Raw genomic sequence first — 23,358 nt, forward strand, 5'->3', positions numbered from 1 at the left:
TTTCACAAACCTTTTCGTCATCACACAATACATCTTTAAGCACAGTAGTAGAATGTGTTCATTTACAAAGTAGCTATGGAATTCCTTCCGTTTCCTCAGACTGGTTCCATTTTACAGACATGACTAACATGTGCTCCCCAGCAAAACTGCTGTTAAGTCTCTATCCTCATTTAGCACATACCACTTAATACACAATTGATTTATTTATTGATTATGTTCTCCAACACTTCCTCTGCTCATATGTGCCTGGAACATGTTCGAACAACATGATGGGAACTGAGATCAGAAATGTCATGGAATGGGATCGGGTAGGACCTTGAAGCCATTGCCAGGATGCAGCACTCATTGAGTGATGTGTGAAACCAGTCGGGCTTCTGAAGAGAGCGGTGCTGTGCCCTGACGTGGTCATAGAAGCTGCTGGTGTGGGCCATAGGGGAGGTGACAGAAAGCTGAGACAACCAGAGGAATCTGGGGGATGGGAGAAGGGATGGAAGAGAGGAAGCTGCTACACATGCTGAGAAGTGGTTGACATCTGAAGAGTGGGAAGGTGAAGCAACAGTGTCTCTTTCTGGGCTGGATGTGAGTTGGGAGATAAAGGGGAATCCAGGGCACTGCGAAGGTGGCTCTGCCTTTAGCACCTGCCAGAACCGTGCTGTCACCAACTGACTTCCGAAAGATTCTGTGTATGTCATGAAGCAAAGTGTAGTTCAGTGATGGACATGTTCTGCTTAAAAGGTTGTGCTAGGCGGCCATCTGAGGGCATGTGGGTCTGTGGATGAAATCTGGGAGTGTCTCAGATGGGGGACACCCTGCAGTTGGAAGTGTTTCATGAGAGATTTAATTTCATCACAAAAATACAAGGAATATTTTATCACAAAAATACAAAGCCTCTCAGTTCTTTCAGTTAATAAATACTTTAAAGGGGGAAAAAAGAACAAAAACCAAGCAAAGCGTGAGAGAGGTAAGAAAAAGCAAATTATAAACATAATTTAAAGATAGAATTTATTCTCTGATGGTTTACTCATGCAAACTGCACATAAAAGAAAATAGTACAGTTTGTGTAACATTGCAAATATAAGGACTCAAAATGCTAGGTACAGAAGTAGTGTGACATCCTGAAAGTCAAAATGGAATTTGTGTTCATACAACTGATAATGATTTTTATTTGCTGAGTACAGATTGATTTACAATGAAAGTTTTGCTAACCTTGGTAAGCTCATTAACCGTTTACATAACTTCTTACATCTATGTAGATTTATTTTACAGTTGCAAGAATTCTGTTACCGAAGAATGTTAACTTGCATAAATAATAAAATAAAAGAAATGCATTGAAGGACCCAGGAGACTGAAAAATCGAGGCTTTTCCTAACCTATCCAAACTACAATAAAAAATAGTCTTGTTGCAGAATTCATATTTTGTGCCTTTGAGATCAACTCCTTAGCATAACTACAGCAAAATCATCATGAGAAATTGATTACTTGAAAATTATGAAGTTGGTGAAAAATAAAAAAAATTAGAAGGAATATCAAGTAACAGTGCTCTCATTTTTAATAAGCCAAACAATAAAATGCCTATTATCTTCATACTTAAAAGTCCTGAAATGTCATTTGTATAATTTGAATGTTTCCCAGTTTGGAACTTACGCAGGTGGGATATTTCCCTGAATTATCAAGGATATTCCATACAGGCTTTTTAAATGTCAGTCTCATTAGGAGATGGCTCTGAGACTTTAGCAAATGGTGTAGTATGGATGCAGAACAAACTACACAACTTATTATAAATGCATTAGATATTTACATAATGGAATCCTGCTTGAATTGTTGCTACTGGGTAGGACTCATAACTATTTTACAAAGTTTTCTTACGCACATCTACTTTTTAATTTTTTGTTTAACAATTTTGTCTATTTTAAAATATTGTACTGTAGTTTGAATGTAACTGCAGAATAAAAATAGATAATGGCACATTAGAAAACTCAGTATCCCACAGATGACTGGATAATGAGAAAAGTGTACCTACAATCATCTCATCAAGAAACAAGCTACACCATGGAATGTTAGTTATCCAAGCCTGCACAGTAATGACATTTTAAACTGCAATCATCTATAGGCCAGCATCACACTGAAGGCATCGTTAAACATTCAAGCAAAGATTGCTGGCATAAACTACTGACAGACACACATACACGCTACAAGCACACCCTTTCTCACACACACACTCACATTCCTCACATTATAATTACATTGTTCTAAAGATAGATACTGATTTTTTTCCACGAGAAACGTTATCAAAATTTGCTACTAAAAGATGACAGTGCTTTCACAAGAATAAGTACAAGTTAGCTCGCAAGTACAAGACAATGGGGGTAAACAGTCTTAAATTGTCTAAGTAATAATTTTAGGCTTCTCTGGCAACCATATCATACTTGATGTATGCATCAATTCCTCAGTTTGTCACCTGAAATCTGCAAAAACAAAAAAGCCTGAAAATAAAGCTAATTTCAAAAATTACTAGACAACTGATAACCCTGTATCATATATAATTTCATATTGTTAGCCTCAAAACATAGGTTTAAAATACTGAATTTAAGACTTGAGCAATAGTCATTTTTGAAATGCTTATGATTGAAAAATTTATGCCTACCTAAAAACCCTTAAAAGAAAATGTACTTTTAGCAATGATCCTGATTTAGTTTTCAGAATGTGCATGAAAGCACTGTATGTCTTTCATCATGCTTCACTCAAAAGTGTTTGTTCATTCTTTTGTTTAATGTGCAAAATAAAGGGCAAAAAGATGAAAAGCAAATTCTTTCTCTTGCCTAGTTCTTTTTGACTTTGTTCAACATTACCAAGTCAACAGGGACTAGGCAGACCTTTGGTATAAACGATGACAATACCACCATCACAGCTGAGGGTTAAAGAGTGGTCAAAAGAAATGGAAGTGGGAAGAGAGATTCAGTAACACCCCCATTTATTAAAACACCACTAAATTAAAGGTGAAAAGAAACCACAATGAATTATAATACAATTTACACATAGAGCACAGAAAAATTAATAAATCTAACAATATTTATAAAAAAAAAAGCAAAGTCAGTCAGTCTTCTTCCAGACTATAAACTGCTGTTCAGTCTGATCATCCACTGCTGCTACACCAACTTTTAGAGCCAAATTTAATTTCAAGTAAAAAAAAAATTTACAACCACAGATTTCGCATAAATGGAAAACTGGTCTTTCCTTGATTTCCCTTTGAAGTCACTAATGAGTATCTAAAACTGTCGTACTGCCGGTTTTTAATCAACTTCCTGAGGGCTGTGCCTGGGAGGAAGGAGCCAAGACAATCTGTGAGCGTGCAGGCTCTGAGCTCTGGTCTGCCATCTGAGTGAGGACTGACGTGGCTACCGCTTCGGCTTTGGAGGTGGAACTGACCCCGTTGGATGTGCTGACCGAACTATGTTGTATTGCTTCTGTATGCGGGCTGCTTGGCACTGAGAGGTCTTCTGAACTATCATCTTTATCAGCAGCTGAGTGGAAACAGAAAAAAAAGATTCGTGTTCTTAAAATATCTGTAGAAAGCGGACCATTTAGACAATTCAGTCTGGCTGGAACTGATGAGCCAAAAACGTGGCTAAGAAGGCAACTTCATAGAAACCAGCAAGTGTCTATTGTTCTATTATCTCAGAGAACAGGATGAATAAATTTGCTAAGTGGTGTTCAGGACAAAAATGAGGCAGGAATTTGGGAGATAGCTTCTTACAGACACAATCAAACACTGTGCAAAGACATTTGCTAAAAGCATTGCTTGCCCACACACCATTCTCATTAAAAGGTTTATATAAAAAAAGGCTGATAACTACATGCATAAACAAAATGGATTCTTACATACAAATTATATTTTCAAATTATCCCCTCTGCATTCTCCATGACTATATTTATTCTGGCTGACTTTCCATCTACAGGATGATCATAACACCTGATTCTAATGATGTATACATGTGAGAATAAGCAATATTTAGAGTCTAAATGCCACCAGCTGTTATGACTGCATGTATTAATTGGGATTCAAATGAAAGCCCATAAAAATTTCTAGACCTGATAACTAAAAAGATATTCAGAAAAGGGCATTGCAAATATTTATGAAAATAAATCTACCAATATTCATGCCTGAACAACAAATCACTTATATGTTTCTCACTTGATTAGGACAGATTCCAGTCATTTAATTTTTTGAAAAATTTGGTATGCAAATACAGGTAAATATTTCTAACATATTTATGTTAGGCGTTCCCACGCTGACCTAGACACCTGTGAACTCAAGGCCCTAACTGCAGAGAGCATTGCTGGGAACAGGACAGCTGCTGGAGGCTCCTCTCCAGAGCTCATGACCATTTCCTGAGCCAGTCCCTTGCTTTTTCTTTGCAGATGTACTGTTTAGGTCAGCTCTTAGATCCCTAAGCAATAGGATTTAACTTTTCCATAAGCATCTGAAAGACGGTGCCGTGTATTTCATTTATTCTTTGGCACCTGGCCTTTTTCACTTGGCATTAAAAATAGTTTTTAATTGAGTGTCTAGAATTCATATTTTACAATCATATGTGAGAATGTACACCTGATAACTAGTAGTTTTAATGTCTGTTTATAGAAAACAACACAGGCTTTTTAAGACTTAAAACTGAGCAGTACAATGTTAAAACTGAGATTGTATAACTGACTTGGTACTGTTAACTTTTACCTACAAAATTTTATAATATTCATTAATTTCCATTAAATCTTAGTTCTCTTTTATGCATATTTTGAAAGACTTAGTTGGAATTACAGCTCATCATCATTAACAATTTTTGTGTGCTAGAACATGAGTTTGCAAATTTCTTCACAATATAAACACTGACTTATTCAATCCATCCATATCTACCTTTAGTATTGAACAGAGAAGTCAGATCTATTTCATATTACTTAAACATTTCTACAAGTGGGGCTAGCCCTGTGGCTTAGTGCATTAATCTGCCGTCCACAGTGCCTGCATCCATGTGGGAGATCTGCAGCCTTACCCAGCCTCGACCACTACAGTCACTTCGGGAGTGAACTAGGGAGGCAGTCCTCTCTCCATTTCCTTATCTGCTATTCTGCCTTTCAGGTGAATACATGAAATATATTTTTAAAAAATCTGTAAGTTACAATTATCTCTCAAGAGCTAAAGAGAATTAAACTTACGACAGTTAACTCTTTACTTCAGTTATTTTGATGAACTAAATCACTGGATAGCAACCTAAATGGATCAATTTTTGTATTCTCACAACCTAGTATAATATATAATCATTAAAAATTTATTCAAGTAGATTTTCATTTTTTGAGCTCATGGTATATAAAATCTCAACATCTACACAACTAAAAATAGATTCATAATTCATTTAAGTAAATAGTTGACATTTGCTGAGCATTTGCTTCCTAACAGAATTAAAACTGTTGGGATTATCTAATAACTTACCAAAGGTTAGAAATAGCAGCTGATTTTGAACAGAATGCAATTAAAAAGTTAATTTACTCTAATTTTACGAAAGCATTTGTATGTTTCCTTTTAAACTACTGAATCAAGACAGCATTCCTGTTTAAGAAAATCATGCATGCATAATGCTGCACTCAGTTACTTCTCCAGGGAAGTCTGTTAAGTCAGATGTGAACAGTAACGGCCTCCTCCCTGCGGCAATCATTGTTAATACAAATCCCAAACATATTTCTACATGGTTCCAATTTACTCCACAATGTGTTTTACCTTCTTGTCAAAATGACTAGATACCAAATAACTGAGATTTATATATTCAAAACTGACAAAAATCAGTGTCCTAAATATATATGGCAATTGAGAGCTGCTAAACCTACTGAATCTCTTAAATTAAAAAATATTGCCATTGCTTACAATGACTACAAGTAAAGATGGTGGCCATTAAGTTTTATGGTGAACACCTGAGGAACTGCTCGTACCCAACACAAACTGTTTCTTTCTGCAGTTACTGACACGGGCAAATTAAAACGAAGTGGATACATATGGCTGAAACAATCTTCACATTTACAAATATCCTCAAATATCACTAAATCATAAAAATGAAAGCTGTGGGTTACATATTATGAATGTTGCCTAACACATTTCCAACTCTGTTATTTGTTACAAATTTGTGCACGATGGACAAAATTGGCCATTTATTCAAGAGTAACAGCTGGTTCCAACATTGTGCATCTTATCAAAAAGGGACATTACAAAAAGAAAAAAGCAAAATTAATCTCTAAAATGATGAAAACAGAGGAATCTCATTTTTGCGGGGAAAGACTTTAGGAAGATGCTTATAAACAGATAATTTACACGTTGTTCTGTTTTAGTACTTTTATGACCACGAGGCTCAATGTAAAGGTTCACAACAATAAAAACATTGCATGATGCTGACAAGTGAAAAGGAACGATAGGATCTGATGCTGAACGGGCAGTACATGTGGTTAAGTGAAGACAGCTGAGCTAAAGAAAGCCCCATCATCACTAAACGGAGGCTAGAATGAAAGTAATGTTCTGCCATGTCAGTCTAAGGCACTATTACTGCAGGAGATAAGAGATCATCAGTTACTTATTTATTATAGAAATATGTGATAACATCTATAAAAAAGCCAGAAAAACTCAAAAATTTTCTAGGGTTTCAAAAGTATATACTCCCCACCGCATTCCCTAATAACTTTGCAGCAATTCTGACATTTCATCTTGAGTACTGGAACTGCAGTCTCCACTTTTTTTTTTTTTACTGGTAGTTCTAGTCACTGCGGCAGTAACTCAATGCAGTAGCCTAAGGCCATGGGTGATGGAACATTACTCACTATGATAGCCAGATTTCTTCTGCATGGCGGTTACAGGGCAATCTTTATGAGCCAGAAGAAGCTGCTTCAGCTGTGCCACTTCATTTCTCAGCAGGGTGACTTCGCTCTGCAGAAGAAACAACTCTGTACCTTACCAGCATTAAACCACACAAGTCTCACTGTTTGAAACAAGCACAGATTAAGACAGGAAAACTGCATAGCTTTGGCAGAATAAACACACTATTTAAATGTCTCCTACTGAGTATACATTTTTATATTATAGCATTTGTGTAAAACATAAATTTTTAAAAAGATAACACAAGTGAAGTTTAAAAACCTTTTAAAAAATTACTTGAGAGCAGTGTGTGTGTGTGTGTGTGTGTGTGTGTGTGTGTGTGTGTGTGAGAGAGAGAGAGAGAGAGAGAGAGAGAGAGAGAGAGAGAGAGAGAGAGAATATCAAGCTCCTTCCCAACTGGTTCACTCCTCAAATGCTCACCTGGGTGTGGACCTTGCTGAAGCCAGAAGCCAGGATCTAGCAACCTAAGGTTTCTTTCATGTATAGCTACTTAAGTTATCACTGTGCCTCCCAGGTTTGTGTTGGTAAGAAGCAGAAGGCAGGTGCAGGGCCAGGCACTGACACAGCACATTGGCGTCTTAACTGTTAGGTCAAATGTTCATCCCTATTTTAAAGTTATTACATTACTGTTTGCTGTGGGAGTCTCCATATATCAGTTAGCAGATAAAGGCATCTTTATTACACACACATTACATGCCTTTTTAATTATCTAGAAAATTGACATGTCAAGGGATGATTAATTCTAATTACTTGATAACAAAAAAATCATTCAAGGATATTAAGCAAACTTCCAGTTTTCTTAAACCAGGGAAATCTTTACAGGAGAAACCACAATCATCCAAGAATCATGGATAATACCTAAATTTGCAAGCTTTACAATGGCTCAGCTGCCTTTACTCAGGCAAATATATTTTGTATAAATTTAGATCTGATAAGTCAGTGGTGGTTTATCCCAAACTTTGTGATAGAATGAGTACTTCCTCATTTTTAATTTATTAATCTGATGAATTCTATGTGAAGTTTCAAATGGAGTGAGTTCAATTAATTCCCCTGGGTCATCCTCAAATATTCAAAACACATGAATTAGTTATCATTACCAATACTCAAAAGTTAGACTTAATGTAACAGGTTATAACATAAAAAAGTTTATTAACATGTTTATTAATCTGGACTTAACAATAACCATTGAGACTTCACTTATGAACCAAAAAGTATTGAGAAAACATAGCCAAGAGTCATACATAAAAGCTCAGGTACATCAATTTCTATCCTCATAACCAGAAAGCTGAATGTATCAGGGTAGGCTCTTCCTCCTAGAGTGAGCATGAACAGAAAAACAAACAAACAAACAAAAATAAAAGCTAAGCAATTTAAAGGCAAGTCTGCTGGGCCAAATAGCTCCACATATTTCAAAAATAATGAACTGTAATGCTTTATTAAAGTATGTAGTAAAAGCTGATGCTCCTAACTCTGAATCATGAAGGAAAGGTTAAATTTCACTGAAGAACACTGCTTTGAGATAGGAGTGTGTAGAGAGTGATCAAACTACTAAAGGGACAATATCCTTTTAAAGCATAAGCTGTTACTTAGAAAGTTCATTTCCATGGACTAACATAACGGTGTCAATATTATTATTATTATTAATAACACAGTGGTGTCAATTAATATTAATCAACACTGCTATGTTAATAATTAATATTATGATTCATTAATAATATTATTGATGAGAAATTTATTATCTAAGATTCCCCAACTCCATCAGCTTGACTTCAACACTGGTATCTATGAGCATCTCTCTCTAATTTCTTTAAGATGAAATGGGACTCTTTACTTACTTTTAGACAAGTATATTAAATCAGTCATAATCTGGCAATTGTGACTATATTGCTTTCCAGCTTTCACTGCTCTTCCACTGTAGTCCAATATTTAACTGTCTTGATCTAATAAAATAGATAATTACATACTATTTTCTTTATGCAGAAAACCCTTCTTTTTCAGATTGCTAATTATTTCACTTTTCTTTAAAACTCCACTATGTACAGTACAAAATGTACAGGAAAAGAGTTGAAGTCCCCAGTTGTTGTATGTGATAAAATCACTGAAGATTAGATAAGTTTATTATTTAATCATAAAATCAGTTGCTTTAAGTAATTTTGAGAAGTAAAAAATAAATGTCTTTGTGGGAAGTGTTGTGTGCTACCTACAGTGTTGGCATTCAGTACTGCAGCACTGCCTGGAGTCCTGGTGGCTTCAATTCTTATCCACCTCCCTGCTAACGTGCCCGGGAAGACAACAGAGGCTGGCCTGAGTACTTGGGTCTTTACCAATTATGTAGGAGACCTGGATGGAGCTCCAGGCTCCTGGCTTTGGCCTAGACCAGTTCCATTCACTGTAGCAATTTAGAGACTGAACAAATGGATAGAAGATCTTTTTCTATTACTCTTTCTTTCAAATAAATAAATTAATTTAAAAAATAAACTAAAAAGGCAGCCTTGAAACTAACGAACGGGATAGGAATTTCTATAAATACATGAGTAGACAAGTCCAGGTCAACCAGAGGTTGAAAGCAGGATGCTGGGCCTGGCACAATGGCTCAGTGGCTAAATCCTCGCCTTCCAAGTGCCGGGATCCCATATGGGCACTGGTTAATCCTGGCTGCTCCACTTTCCATCTACTTCCCTTCATGTGGCCTGGGAAAGCAGCAGAGGACAGTCCAAAGCCTTGGGATCATGCACCCGCGTGGGAGACCCAGAAGAGGCTCCTGGTTCCTGATCAGCTCAGCAATGTTGCAGCCACTTGGGGAGTGAATCAGTAAATAGAAGATCTTTCTGTTTCTCCTTCTCTCTGTAAATTTGCCTTTCCAATGGAAAAAAAAATCTTTAAAAAGGAAACAAAACAGGATGTTCATCAGGTAAAGGTTACTCCATGAAATCAGACCAAAGCTGCATGGTTCTAAGTCATTCATGGTAAAAATAATAAAATTCAAGTCAAGAAAGTGATTCAGGAATTTCAAGATTCAGACATATAAGTATAATGTATAAAGTAGATAGGTATGACTAGGGTCTGGTGTGGTAGCCTCGTGGCTGAATGCTTGCCTTGCAAGTACCGGGATCCAATATGGGCACTGGTTAATCTCAGCTGATCCACTCCCCATCCAGCTCCCTGCTTGTGGCCTGGGAAAGCAGTTGAGGGCAACCAAGAGCCTTGGGACCCTGTACCTGCTTGGGAGAACTGGAGGAGGCTCCTTACTCTTGGTTTTGGATTGGCTCAGCTCCTGCTGTGGCAGCCACTTGGGGAGCGAACCAGTGGAGGGAAGATCTTTTTCTGCTCCTCTCTGTAAATCTGCCTTTTCAATAAAAATAAATAAGTCTGTTACCGTTTGAAATACACCTGATCTTAGTCAAAAGGTCAAGAAGTGATTGCTATTTAAACCAGTTGCATAACTAATGACTGTGTACTGAAAACCTATGCAGAATGTCAGAAGGCAGGAAGAAAAGGAGCTGTTACAAGATTCTATACAAAGAACTCAGAATGCAAAAACAAGAAAGAAATTTACACACTGCAGGTATACACAAACTAGTTTACTTGAGCTGAAGGAAATCTGAAGGGGATGTTAAGTCAGAAGTAATTAAACATTAATGAAATTTTATTATTTAGCATAACCTGAAAAAAAGAAATATTATGTTGGTTATTATTATTATTTAAATTATTTATATGAAAGGGTTAGGGAGAAGAGACAATCTTCCATCTGCTGGTTCACTCTCCAAAAGCCTGCAACAGCTAGGTTGCTCCAGGCCAAAGCCAAGAGCAAGGAGTGTCATTTGGGTGTTTGGCATGGGCGGCAGAGGCCAAGCACCATGTCTGCCGCTTTTCCTAGACCACAAGCAGCGGGCTGGACGAGAAGTGGAGCAGTAGGACACGAACTAGAACCCACAGGGGACGCTGTATCCACAGGCTGCGGCTTTACGTGCTGCACTACAACGTGAGCACCTATGTGGATTACTTTAGATGAGAGCTTAACTGGATTCAGTCTTCATATTCCTACTTGGGAGTTAGTATGCTCACAGACTATTATCTTGCTGGGTGATTCTGAAGATGAAATAAGGGACACAGAAGAACTCTGAAAACATAGAAGTGCCACTTAAACGTGAACAATTCTTATTTTGTAAAAGCAAAACATTTTAGAAAAACAGAGCACACACCTAAAAGCACCATTATGCTGGCCTGAAGTTCAGTGCTAATGATTTTGGCATATATACCATTGCTCTACTTTAACAATACGGGTATCCAAAGGTAAATCATACGGTAGTAAGCAAATGATATTTTGCCATGGATCAACCTGATGAGATCACGGCATGACAGAAAACAAGTTCATTAATTGAAACCTTTTATTGCTATCTAGCCATGGACTGATGATTATGTAGTCCATACAGTTATGATCTTTGACTTCCTATTTTAGCAGACACTTCCAAAATTTAAAAATACTGGACACTTTCTTCTTCAGGGGAAGTTCTCGTTATTACAGATAATAATCTTTAAAATACTTAAGTCCTTACAAAAGTCACTGGTTATCAGGAGTCTTAACACACACATTTCTTCAAAGGTTACTGTGGCTACAAAACATACTTGACAACAAACTAGTTCTTTAATTTGTATCTATAACAACAGAGAAAAAAAATGACAGAGTCCTCACTAGAGCAATAAAATATTTTGAAAATGTTCTGCAAAATCAATGGGAATGACCCTTCTCTTATTCTGATTTATTTACTTATTTATTTAATTCGAGGGATACAAGAGCAAATATATTTCTTTAGACAGGTTTTGGATTGAAGAAGCATTTTCAGCATCATAGAGAAAAGAAGGGCATGAATATGCCAAAAACATTTTGCAAAACATAAACAGTCTTTTTACAGTTTTTACAGGGCCAAAGGTGGTTTAAGCTAGTGAAAATCCTATTCTGATTCTTGAAGTTCTTCTCTCAGGTCTGTGTCCTTGTTAGTACACAAGTTCAGTAAGCAAAAAAAAAAAAAAAAAAAAAAAAAAGATCTCTCATTATTACAGACCATGTGCCTAAGACATGCACTACACACAAGAGATGAGTGTATGATGACAGGATAATATATAATTATCGTTTGCACAGTACTGTACAGTTATGAACACTGTACTCTGCCCTGTAACCGATCTTGTTAATAGCAGCACTGATTTTATCAGTATGATAGATGGAGGAGGCTCAGAAAGATTTCTAATAAAGACTAATACAAAGCAGCGCTGGATCTAAACTCCAGGTGAAGCGTCCTGAAGCAGAGGCATCACCAGCACTGCTCTCCCATTTCTAGGCTGAATTAAAAACTCAGGCATATCAAGGAAAGACAGCTATAAAATATTTTAGGAATTCAAACTGGTGTTGGATGGCATCTTCCATTGTTGCTATTCCTTCCTATTTCATGCAATGAATATAAAAATATTTTTTATACCATGACTAAAAGATTTGGTATTATTTTCTGTAAATCAATGTACCAACAAACAAAATCTTTTCCATATCACTAAATTAGCTTATAGGTGAAAATTTTCATGTATACATCTTTAAAATTATGCTTCTGGTTCACACATATTTTGCAATGTAAGTTTCAAAGCTAAAATCCACAATGAATTTCCAAGTTTTGCTCACAAAATAATGTTTAGTGAGTTTTTCTTCGCTCAAAAAGGAAATGTAATAAACTTGTACTTTAAACACTAAATCCCATAATGAGTGTAACTGAAAAAGAGGGTTAAGCTGCGACTTGAGACTTGGGCATCCCTGATTCAAGTCCCAGCTTCTGCCCTGCTAGTGTGCCTGAGAAAAAGATGATAAAATTAACAGAAGAGATAGTATTTTAGAAGTAATTTATAAGCACAGTATTTCATTCTTGGGTTAGACTGTCATAAGTCACATCAGTATAAATTAATGAAAATAACTTAGCAATTATTTTAGAAAATTAAAACATGGGGCTGGCATGATGGCATAGTATTCTAATCTTCCACCTGCAATGCCAGCATCCCATATGGAGCACCAGTTAAATGTTCTGGCTGCTTCACTTTCCATCCACTTCCCTGCTTGTGGCATTGGAAAGCAGCTGAAGAGGGCCCAAAGCCTTAGGACACTGCACCCATGTGGAAGACCCTGAGGATTCTCCTGGCTTTGGATCGACTCAATTCCAACCATTGATGCCATTTGGGGAGTGAACCAGCAGCAGACGGAAGGTCTCTCTCTCTCTCTGTCCATGCACTTGGACCATCCTTTTCCTGAGGCACATTAGCAAGGAACTGGATTAGAAGTGAAGAAGCCAGGACTTGGGACAAGCATGATGGTTCAACAGGCTAATCCATCTGCAAATGCTGGCATCCCATATGGGTGCTGGTTCATGCCCTGGCTGCTCCACTTCCCATCCAGCTCCTGTTTATAGACTAGGAAAGCAATAGAGAATGGCTCAAGTCCTTGGGCCCCTGCACCCACATGGGACACAGAAGTATTTCTTGGCTCCTAGCTTCAGATAGGCTGGCTCAGCTCTGGACGTTGCAGAACCAATGGATGGGGGACCTCTCTTTCTTTATGCCTCTTTGTAATCTGCCTTTCCAATAAAAATGAATCTTTTTAAATAAAGAAGCCAATATTTGAACTAGCACCCTTAGGGATGCAAGATTCTGAGGTGGCAGCTGCAGCCACTGCACTGCAATGCTGGTCCCCTGTTTTTCAGTTATGCTCACTGCGGGGGTTAATTTTCAAGTTTTAGTCTTTTCATATTTCCTTTATGAAAGAAATAAAAAAAGACAAACTCTTTACTAACAATAGCTCATTAACCATTATTTCTCTCTGTAAATCTGTTTTTGAAATAAAAATAAAAGTCTTTAAAAAAAAGTAAGTTAAGATATGATCATATCCACTGAACAGGGCAGTAACACTGAATAATTAGTATTTTCTTAAGAGACATGTATTCAGTAAAAATATGAATAATCACATTTCAACATGCTAAGCCTATTAGATATAAGTAACCACGGGTGATTATTGCTCACTACCATTGATCAGCCAAGGCTTTATGCCTCATGAAGGATTATTAAGGAAATATGGAATTAGTGAATGTTTTCACATAAAGCCAGTTTAATTATTTCTCTAACACATGATTTTCTTTACAAGTCATTTTGTTCATTAAAGTTAATTACTTTGATATAAGTGGATTAAAATTTTTGCAATTTACTTTATGATAAGCATATTAATTTTCCATCTGAAAAAATATTACTTTTAAAACATTTAATTTTATTGGACAAATAGCTAAGAAAAAAATAGTCGAAAGTAAAAAGATACTCACTTGCAACAACAGAAAGCCATCATTGAAGGACACTTTCTCCCCAAACCTTCCATGCTTCTCACTCACCTTATTATTGCTTGCATATTGGTTCAAGTCATTCCGAAAACCCTTCTCTATACTGAAGGGAGTAAATTCTTCTGTATTAAAAATACTGATTTACTTATTTGAAATTGGGCTGAGGGGAAGAGACCTTGCATCCTGTAGTTTACTACCTAAAAGATTAAATGGCCAGGCCAGGCCAAAGCCAGAAGGCAAAAACTCTATGTGGGTGTCCATGCTGCCTCCCAGGAGCACAAGAGGTGGATGGGAGTGGGACTCCGGGCGTCTGAAGTGGCACTCTAACACAGCATGCAGCTGACCCAAGTGGCAGTTTAACCTGCCGTGCCACAAAACATAATGCAAGGGAGTCATTTCTATACCAATTTCTATGCTTACATTTACCTAATCGTAGATAATTTAATTAATAAAAGGATTAATATGCATGAAATTTAAGAGTGACATTTTGTGAATAATTTATGAGTTGAAATCACATAACACAAAGAGTTTTCCCAAGGGTACATTTAGTATATGTTCAAAATTACACAGCCACCACCCTCCATTTAAGGGTAAAACTTCAAAATAAAACTCTTTACCTAGTAAGCAGTTTCTCCCCATTTTCTCCTTCTTCTCCCCAAAAACATGCATTTTGATTTGATGGATTTAAGGTACTTAGGATATTTCTTATAAATAGATCACACAATATATGATGTTCTGGTTGGGTTTTTACTTAGCATAACTTGTGGGTATTCATCTAGTTAGTTGTAACATACTTTATGCCTTTTTATGGTGTGGTTGAGTACTGTTCCAATGCACATATATACCATAATTTTCTTATTCATTCACTCCTGATGAACATTTAGGTTATCTCCAACAACTTCCTTTTAGCCCATAAAAATATACTACTGATAATTTTGCAAATTAATGCATAAGTAGATGTTAGTCTTTTGAGAAATATTTTAAATACTATCCCCCTCATAATACATTTCATCTTCCTATAGCTTGAAATGAATTTCTGAAATCACTCCAATTTTCAATGACTAAAAATACTGACTCTACTCATTTGTAATGTAAAATATCAACTAAACTTATCTTCAATTTTAGAGCTCAGATTTAACTTCCTGAATTTAACTTCAAGTAAGAAGTCTCACACTGTAACAATGATATACCAGCTAACTTCTACCTTGGTGAAAACTCTTGTCTTCCCTTCTCCAACTTAGAGATTCCCACGGTGGGCCCTTAGGACGGTAGCTGAGATCCAGCCTGACACCTGTTGTCCACACCAAGACACCTGCTCTGCATTCTGGCTACTTCCTTTCCAATCCAACTTCCTTCTCAGGCATCCCGAGAGCCAGCAGGTGATGACTTGAGGAGTTACGACCTGGCCACCCATGTGAAGACCTGGATTGAGTTTTGGGTTCCTGGCTTTGACCAGACCAACTCAGTCATGGCTATCACGGGCACCTGGGGAGTGAATCAGCCAACAGACGATTAATTAGTTATTTATTTAAAGACTTATTTATTTTTATTGGAAGGTCAGACATATAGAGAGGAGGAGAGACAGAGAAGAAGATCTTTCATCTGCTGATTCTCTCTCCAGGTGGCTTGCAACCACTGGAGCTGAACCAATCCACAGCCAGGAGCCAGGAGCCTCTTCAGGGTCTCCTAGGTGGGTACAGGGTCCCAAGGCTTTCAGCCATTCTTGACTGTTTTCCTAGGCCACAAACAGGAAACTGGACGGGAAGCTAGGCTGCCAAGATTAGAAATGGCAGCCAGATAGGAGTCTCACACTTTAGTCACTAGGCTACTGTGCTGGGCCCATATGCATATTAAAAAAAAAAACGATTTATTTATTTATTTATTTATTGAAAAGTCACATATACAGAGGAGAAGAGACAGAGAGGAAGATCTTCCATCTGATGGTTCACTTCCAAGTGGCCACAATGGTTGGAGCTGTGCCAATCAAAAGCCAGGAGCCAAGAGCCTCTTCTGGGTCTCCCACACAGGTGCAGGGTCCCAAGGCTTTGGGCCATCCTCGACTCCTTTTCCAGGCCACAAGCAGGGAGTTGGATGGGAAGCAGGGTCACCGGGATTAGAACTGGTGCCCATATGGGATCCTGGTGCGTGTAAGGCGAGGACTCTGGCTGCTAGGCTACCACATCATGCTTCCATATGCATATTTCTTAATAACCTTCGGTATATTTATGGTTTTTAAAGTTCCTGATATATTCTAGACATTAATCCTTTGTCAGGTAAATACCTTATAAATATTTTCTCTCTCTCTGTTGGTGGTTTCTCCTCTCCACAGATTATTTAATCTTTTGCTGTGCAGAGATTTCAAATTTGGTAAGATCCCTCAGTCTACTTATGTTTTTGTTGTCTGTGTCTTTTGGGTCTTATCCCAAAAACTTGTTGCCTATATCAATGACTTTTTTTGGTTAATTAGTTATTTATTTATCAGAAATGTAGTATACAGAGAAAGAGAACGGGAAAGATGCAAGTGGAGGAGTAGAGAAAGAGAAAGAGAGATGTATTTTCCACTTGCTGGTTCACTCTCCACAGGACTGCAACAGTCGGGACTGGGTCAGGCTGTAACCAGGAGTCCACAGACCTCCCATCCAGGTTTCCTCCCTCATGGGAGGCAGGGGCCTGAACATTGAGGTCATCCTTTGCTGCTCTGCCAGGCATATTAGCAGGGCACTAGATGAGAAGTGGGGCAGCCAGATGTCCTTATGGGACACTGCTGTTATAAGCCAGGCCTTAACCTGTTAGTCCCAAAACACCAATGTCTTAGCATGTGTCCCCATTTCCTGTAGCAATTTCATAGTTTCAGGTCTTACACGTAAGTTTTGATACACAGTGAGTTGATTTTTTAAATATATGGTGAGGGGCAGGGATCTAATTTCATTTTTTCTACTTATGCATATCCAACAATTCCAGAACCATTTATTGAAAAAGACAATTCTTTTTCCAATATATGTGTCTAGTACTTTTGTCAAAAATCAGAGGGCTGGGGTAACTATTCATTAGCCATAAAAAGAATGAAATGTGTCACAAAAATGGAAGGAACTGGAGGACATTATGCTAAGTGAAACAAGCCAGGTATAGAAACACATGTAATTCCTCACACGGGGAGCAAAACAAAACAAAACACCTCCTCATCTGAACACAGTGGTTTCTAGAGACCTGAAGGAGTGAGGTACAGAGCCAGTGGGTACTAAATCAGAGTTGGATCAAAGGAGTAAGTTTGTGGTATTATTTGGCAAAGCTGGGCAGATGATAGTTTGCAGTAACTTACTACATACTGCATGAACAGATAGAAGAAAGATCATAAGGTAATATTAACAAAGGGGAAATGCTGATCCCTGTTTTCACCATTACACACTGGATACCTGTATTGCAATATGAAACTGTAGCCCATAAATGTCAATTACTCTTAATAAAAATGTAAAACCTCAATAAAAGGAAAAGATTCCACAAACAAATAAATGAAGAAAGAAAAAGTAGCACATACAATAGATTGTTATCCAGGCTTATAAAGAAGAAAGTTTGCTACATTCAGGAACTTGGTCAGATCTTGAGCATGCTATGGCGGTGCAATGAGCCTATCACAGAAGCACAGTACTGCATAATCCTACTGGGGTGAGGTCTGCAAGAGTGTCATTCCCACAGCCAAAGGGTGCAACAGTAGATGCCAGAAGCTGCAGCAGGGAAAAGGGAAGCTGCTAATTATGACTATGATGCTTCATTTGGTATGAAAAATAAGTTTCAAGTATATGTTATACCACATTGTATTCATAGTCAACAGTAATGTACTGTAAACTTGAAAATGTGTTGAAGGTCTTATAGTAAATGCCCTCACTGCACACACACAAAACCTTAAAACCAAAAACCAAAAGCCTGGTATGTAAGAAGATATTTGAAGCCTATGTATTGCACTGTCATATTAACTTTTTCTAAATAATTAAAACTTTTGCAAGGCAACCTTCTTGTTCTACTGCTGCCATATTGATAAAAAAGGAGAGTCAAGACTTTAAAATGATATTTGCCTCTCAAAACGGAAAATTGTAGGTTACAAAATTTATGTTTGCTTAAATGTTACATCTGACTGGTGTTAAAAAAAAAACTTTTTCCTAAGCATTTAAACAGATACATTGATGACATTTTCAGAGATACAGCTAAGAAGACAGCAGGCCTTTCACAATTGATTATGATTGTATAGATTCATTTTTATTTGAGAAAAGGATAATTCAGACTATTGATTCATATCAACAATTACAATTTATTAATATCACTTTTTTAGCGGATGTTCATCAACCAGGACCTTAAAATATTTTACTGAAGAATATTTCAAATGTTTAAAAAAATAATAGAAAGAAAAGGAAGAAAGCAAGAACAGAAGGAAAGAAATATATTTGGTGGTAATACGGTCAGTAGGAATGTACAAAGACTGCACGGAGAGGGTGCCTGCATCTCCATAGCATGAGGTTCTAACAGATGCACCCGAGGCACACTGGCAGGGCAGGAGGAATGACTGGACTGCCACTGGCCATATTGTACCTGTTCTGTGGATAATTAGAGTCCTTCAGTTTCCATAGCTGTCAATCTGGCACCTCTCACGGGCACTATATTCACTTTGAATAAAACAAAAGAACAAAATTTATAATTTAAGGAATGAAAGAATTTAAAAATAAAACTATTGCTGGAGAAACGTTATAGTTGTGATACAAAGCCAAAACTAACATGAAAATAAAGTACAAGTGCTGTTTCTTAGTATTAAAAATTCTTTGGACTTTATATCACAACATAATAAAGTTTGAGTACTTTTGTGCCAAACAGGTAAAAGTTAATACTTTAAATTCCTTCATGGCATCAATGTTGAAATTTTTACATTACGTCTCAGCATTTCAACAAGTTTAAAAACTATGATTTATTACAGATTCTCTATGTATATCCAATATTATGTCCTAAAATGCCTGGATGACCAACTAGAAAAAAAATAAGGAAAAGGCTATGTTCACAACTATGAAAAATAAATAAGAATAAACTTTCCATGTATGCACCATACCTGTAGCTGGCCATTTAGTGAGCTCAGGTCTTCTGCTTTCTTCTCTAAAGACTGAACCCAGACTTTCCTTTTTTGTCGGCATCTTGAAGCTGCTGCTCTATTTCTTTCTAGAAACTTTCTCCTTTTCTCATCAGGATCTTCATTAGCTGCTCTTCTTCGACGACCACTTGTATTTTGGGTCTGTGGAGCTGTGTGAGCTGGAGAAGCCTAGAATAAACAAAGTCGGATGCTTGTTACACTCACATTTGTGGTTTGTGACTGAGTTAACATAGGCAGTAAAAAGCTTTATACGGGGAAGAGTTGCCTTCTTTACATTCTAAGTCTTGTTGAATTCATCAGTATTTTGTGGCAACATGAAAATCACCCTGTGATTTAACTCATCTCTTGAAATAAAGACAAGGTATGACAAATTCCCACTGACACAGTATTACAATGAAAGCATTTTAAAACATGTAACATTTTAAATTACATAGTAATACCATGGAAAAATTGAAATTATAACACAATTATTATATATAGGTATATTTTTACTAAGTATATTTAAATTACTTTTTTTAATTTAAAAGGCACAGATAGAGAGAGAGAAGGCAGGAGAGACAGAAATATTCCATCTCATGGTTCATTCAACCAAATCGGAGACAAGAATCAAGTTCTAGGCTCCTGGCTTCAGCTTGGCTGAGACTTTGCTGTTGTAGCTATTTGAGGGGTAACCAGATGATGAAAGATCTCTTTTTCCTTTAGTCTCTCTGCCAGCCTATCTTTAAAAAAATAAAAATTCTTAAAAATGTGTAAGTCATACTTAGTTTGCTGATTATACAAAATCAGCCACGGGCTACCTTTAGCCTTTGAACTACATTTTGCTAGCCCTGGAATCACATTAAAATACATGCACACTCTGAGCCTCCTCAGAGGTTCAGATGGAGTAATGGACACCTGGTACCCCAACAGAGGATGGAGGACAGAACAAATCAACCAACTACCCCACCCTTATGTTGGCAGTGAAAATCTGGTCAAAAGGAGACTCTAAGGTGAACTATGTCAGCCAGTGCATTCTGGAGAGAATTCATTGTGCTCGGAATGGCAATACTGGCAGCAATTCAACACTGTTGCACTATCAAAACCACTTGAGCAGGACCCTTGGAGCATGCCCCATTCGGGGACCTGGGATGTGTGGGAAGCTGGGTGGGCCTTCTCCCTTTATCTCCTCCCTTATCCCAGACACATTAAAAATAAATAAATAAAAGAATGTGGAAACAGTGGTCTTACCCTCTTTCCTGTAGCCCTTGACCCTTTGTGTCCTAATCAACTATGTAAAGATTATCAAAATAAAATAATTACATGTATACACACACGCACATACACACAAACACACAGACATTCATCTCCCCTCTCTGGCCTCTACATCAAGCTAGCAACCGCAATCACATTATATTGTATTTTAAGTTTGGTAAAGATAAGATACAGTTACATAAATATTTATGCTTAGATGGCAATTTAAAACTTGCTGTTTGCATGTTTTGTTCATTGCAAAGTTATGCTTTTAAAATGCTAATGCTAATACTCTTCAAGCAGGGACTACAGAAGGTCTAAACAGTTCTGAAACATCTAACTGAAACATAGTAACCTCTGCCTGTAGAGATACACTACAGATATATCAATCTTCAGATAGGCAGTTGCAAACCAGAGATGAGTGACAAGGGTTTCTAGTATAAACAGCCATCATCAAGAGCTCATCTGCTTCTTTGGTGATGGTTCACAAGTCTGAATTAGAAAAACCACTTGATTTATGTCAGTAATATGAAACAACATGCACATGTATGAACATGTGTATGAATTTAGATGCATTTCTCTCAGAGATTTCTTAGTACCTAAAGTAAGAAAAGAATACTTCTACAAGTAAGTAAAGAGGAGTAATGTTTTACAATGCATCAGAAAACATTAAAAGCAGAAACAAAAAACTGCTACAGGATAAAGGTTTGCCTTTTTGTAACACACGAAACAATATTAATAGCCCTACACTCTCTTTCTAATGGGCCTCTTAACACCAGACTATGATATTTACATAATCATGAATACATGGCATTTTAGGAAACAGGAAGATCAATGATAATTTTAATTAGATTCAAAAAGATTCAGAAAAACAAACACTATTTAGTTGAAAGGGAAAGTTACAGAGGAAGAGACAAAGAGAAATCTTCCATTTGCTAGTTCACTCCCCAGATGGCTCCTCGGGCCAGTCCAAAGTCAGAATCAGACCAATATTTATAAGCACTCAAAGAAACACTCACAGGATGTCAAACAGTAATAACTGCTCTATTACTTTTATTTGTTTTTATGTCAATATTTGTACACTGAAATACCTATCCTAAGGCTTCTGATACGCTTTTGGAATAGTTTTATCAAAAATACATAAACAACCTGTCTCTGGATGATGGAACACCGAGTGATAAACAGTACACATACCGGAGTTTCTGTAGTGGATGTGGCTGGCTGTTGTAAAGACTGTGGTCGAGATTCCTCCGATTGCGTCCTAACCAAACCACTACTATGACCTTTGACGCTATCACCATTGGTAACTGGAGGATGTTGCTGGGTCAGAGCAGCTTTTAATCTCTGAAATGCAAACATCATTGAACAAAATAAGAATCAAGAACCAGTTCCTATTTTGTATCCAAATGCAACTCTCAATGTAGTCTAGTACTACCAGAGGATTCTTACACTTGGCTGCTTATAATCAACTTTAATAGTAAAACAACAACAACATTGTTAACAGGAAATAACTACCTTGGCTCAACTAAAGCAACAACATATCATTAGCTTCCCTTCACCTTTTCTCCTTCAGTTCATCCCTGTCCCTTACATCCCAACCTTGTTAGGCTCCATCCGTATTCTAAGACCTAACCCTCTTTTCCAGATTGTTTGATGCCAATAGTACTTCCATGGACAATGACTCCAGGTTGCATTTTTAGGTCACAGTGCTGCTATAGCTGGATATTTTGCCGTTAGATCTTCCCTGTTCCAAGATCTAATACCAAGTCTATCCCTTTAATCAGATTCTTATATTCTGTTTTGCTAGTAAACAGAATTCTATCTGACTTTGAGAATATGACAGATCTAGTGTTATAAAGAGGCTTTACACACTTAGCACTTACCTCCAATAAGATGCAATTAGAATGAAGCTTCTTATCCTATCTCCAAAACTCTGTCATACGTGACTACCTTATCTCCCAACCAGGCAGTAAACTGTCAAGAACAGAGGTTGTTTTATATCTTCATATATCCCTTTTAACATTTGGTATATTGATTTGCTATCCAGGTACACAAGAAACACACTTGCTAAAGACAGGAGTGGGTTTTGAGGAGAATGGGAACTTGTAAATTTTAAGGTACTTTTACTGTTAGGATCTATAAATATGAAGTAATCACTACAAACTAATAACACTGTAGCATCTCAGCAATGGAAGAGATTTCAGGCAGCTGAGCAACCTATGTCTACTACTGCTGAGACTGCTCTTAAAAACGGAGATGGTGTTACTGCATCCTGAGACCAAAATAAATGCTATTACAAAAATCTGAGTCAGAGATAATGTTTGTCACATTTTCTTAAGATCCAGCGTCAGGGGCCCAACGCGGTAGCGCAGTGGTTAAGGTCCTCGCCTTGCACGCCCGGGATCCCATATGGGCACCAGTTCTATCCCGGCAGCCCCGCTTCCCTTCCAGCTCCCTGCCTGTGGCCTGGGAAAGCAGTCGAGGACGGCCCAAAGCTTTGGGAACCTGCACCCGCATGGGAGACCCGGAAGAGGCTCCTGGCTTCGGATCGGCATAGTATCGGCCGTTGCGCTCACTTGGGGAGTGAATCATCGGACGGAAGATCTTCCTCTCTGTCTCTCCTCTCTGTATATCTGCCTTTCCAATGAAAAAATAATAAAAATAAATCTTAAAAAAAAAAATAAAAAAAAATAAATCTTAAAAAAAAAAAAGATCCAGCCTCAGGTGTATAATTG

General features: G+C 37.4%; 1 protein-coding gene across 13 annotated transcripts in view; it reads right to left on the minus strand.

Moving 5' to 3' along the window:
* Positions 1–985: 985 nt before the first annotated feature.
* Positions 986–23,358, minus strand: part of ATF2 (activating transcription factor 2) — a 95,342-nt gene continuing 72,969 nt past the window's right edge. For 12 of the 13 annotated variants that reach the window (XM_040971752.1, XM_040971753.1, XM_040971761.1 and 9 more), the window contains 4 exons: positions 21,818–21,967; positions 19,355–19,561; positions 6,853–6,958; positions 986–3,521 (listed from right to left, as the gene is read on the minus strand). In XM_040971752.1, coding sequence (XP_040827686.1) covers positions 3,295–3,521; positions 6,853–6,958; positions 19,355–19,561; positions 21,818–21,967 — 690 coding nt within the window. In that variant the 3' untranslated portion in view covers positions 986–3,294. Of the gene's footprint in view, positions 3,522–6,844; positions 6,959–19,354; positions 19,562–21,817; positions 21,968–23,358 lie in introns of those variants that run through there. The other variant, XM_040971764.1, reaches the window with a different exon arrangement.

Source organism: Ochotona curzoniae, unplaced genomic scaffold (genome assembly GCF_017591425.1).
Source record: "Ochotona curzoniae isolate NIBS_2020 unplaced genomic scaffold, NIBS_Ocur_1.0 contig_2210, whole genome shotgun sequence".
NCBI lineage: Eukaryota > Metazoa > Chordata > Mammalia > Lagomorpha > Ochotonidae > Ochotona > Ochotona curzoniae.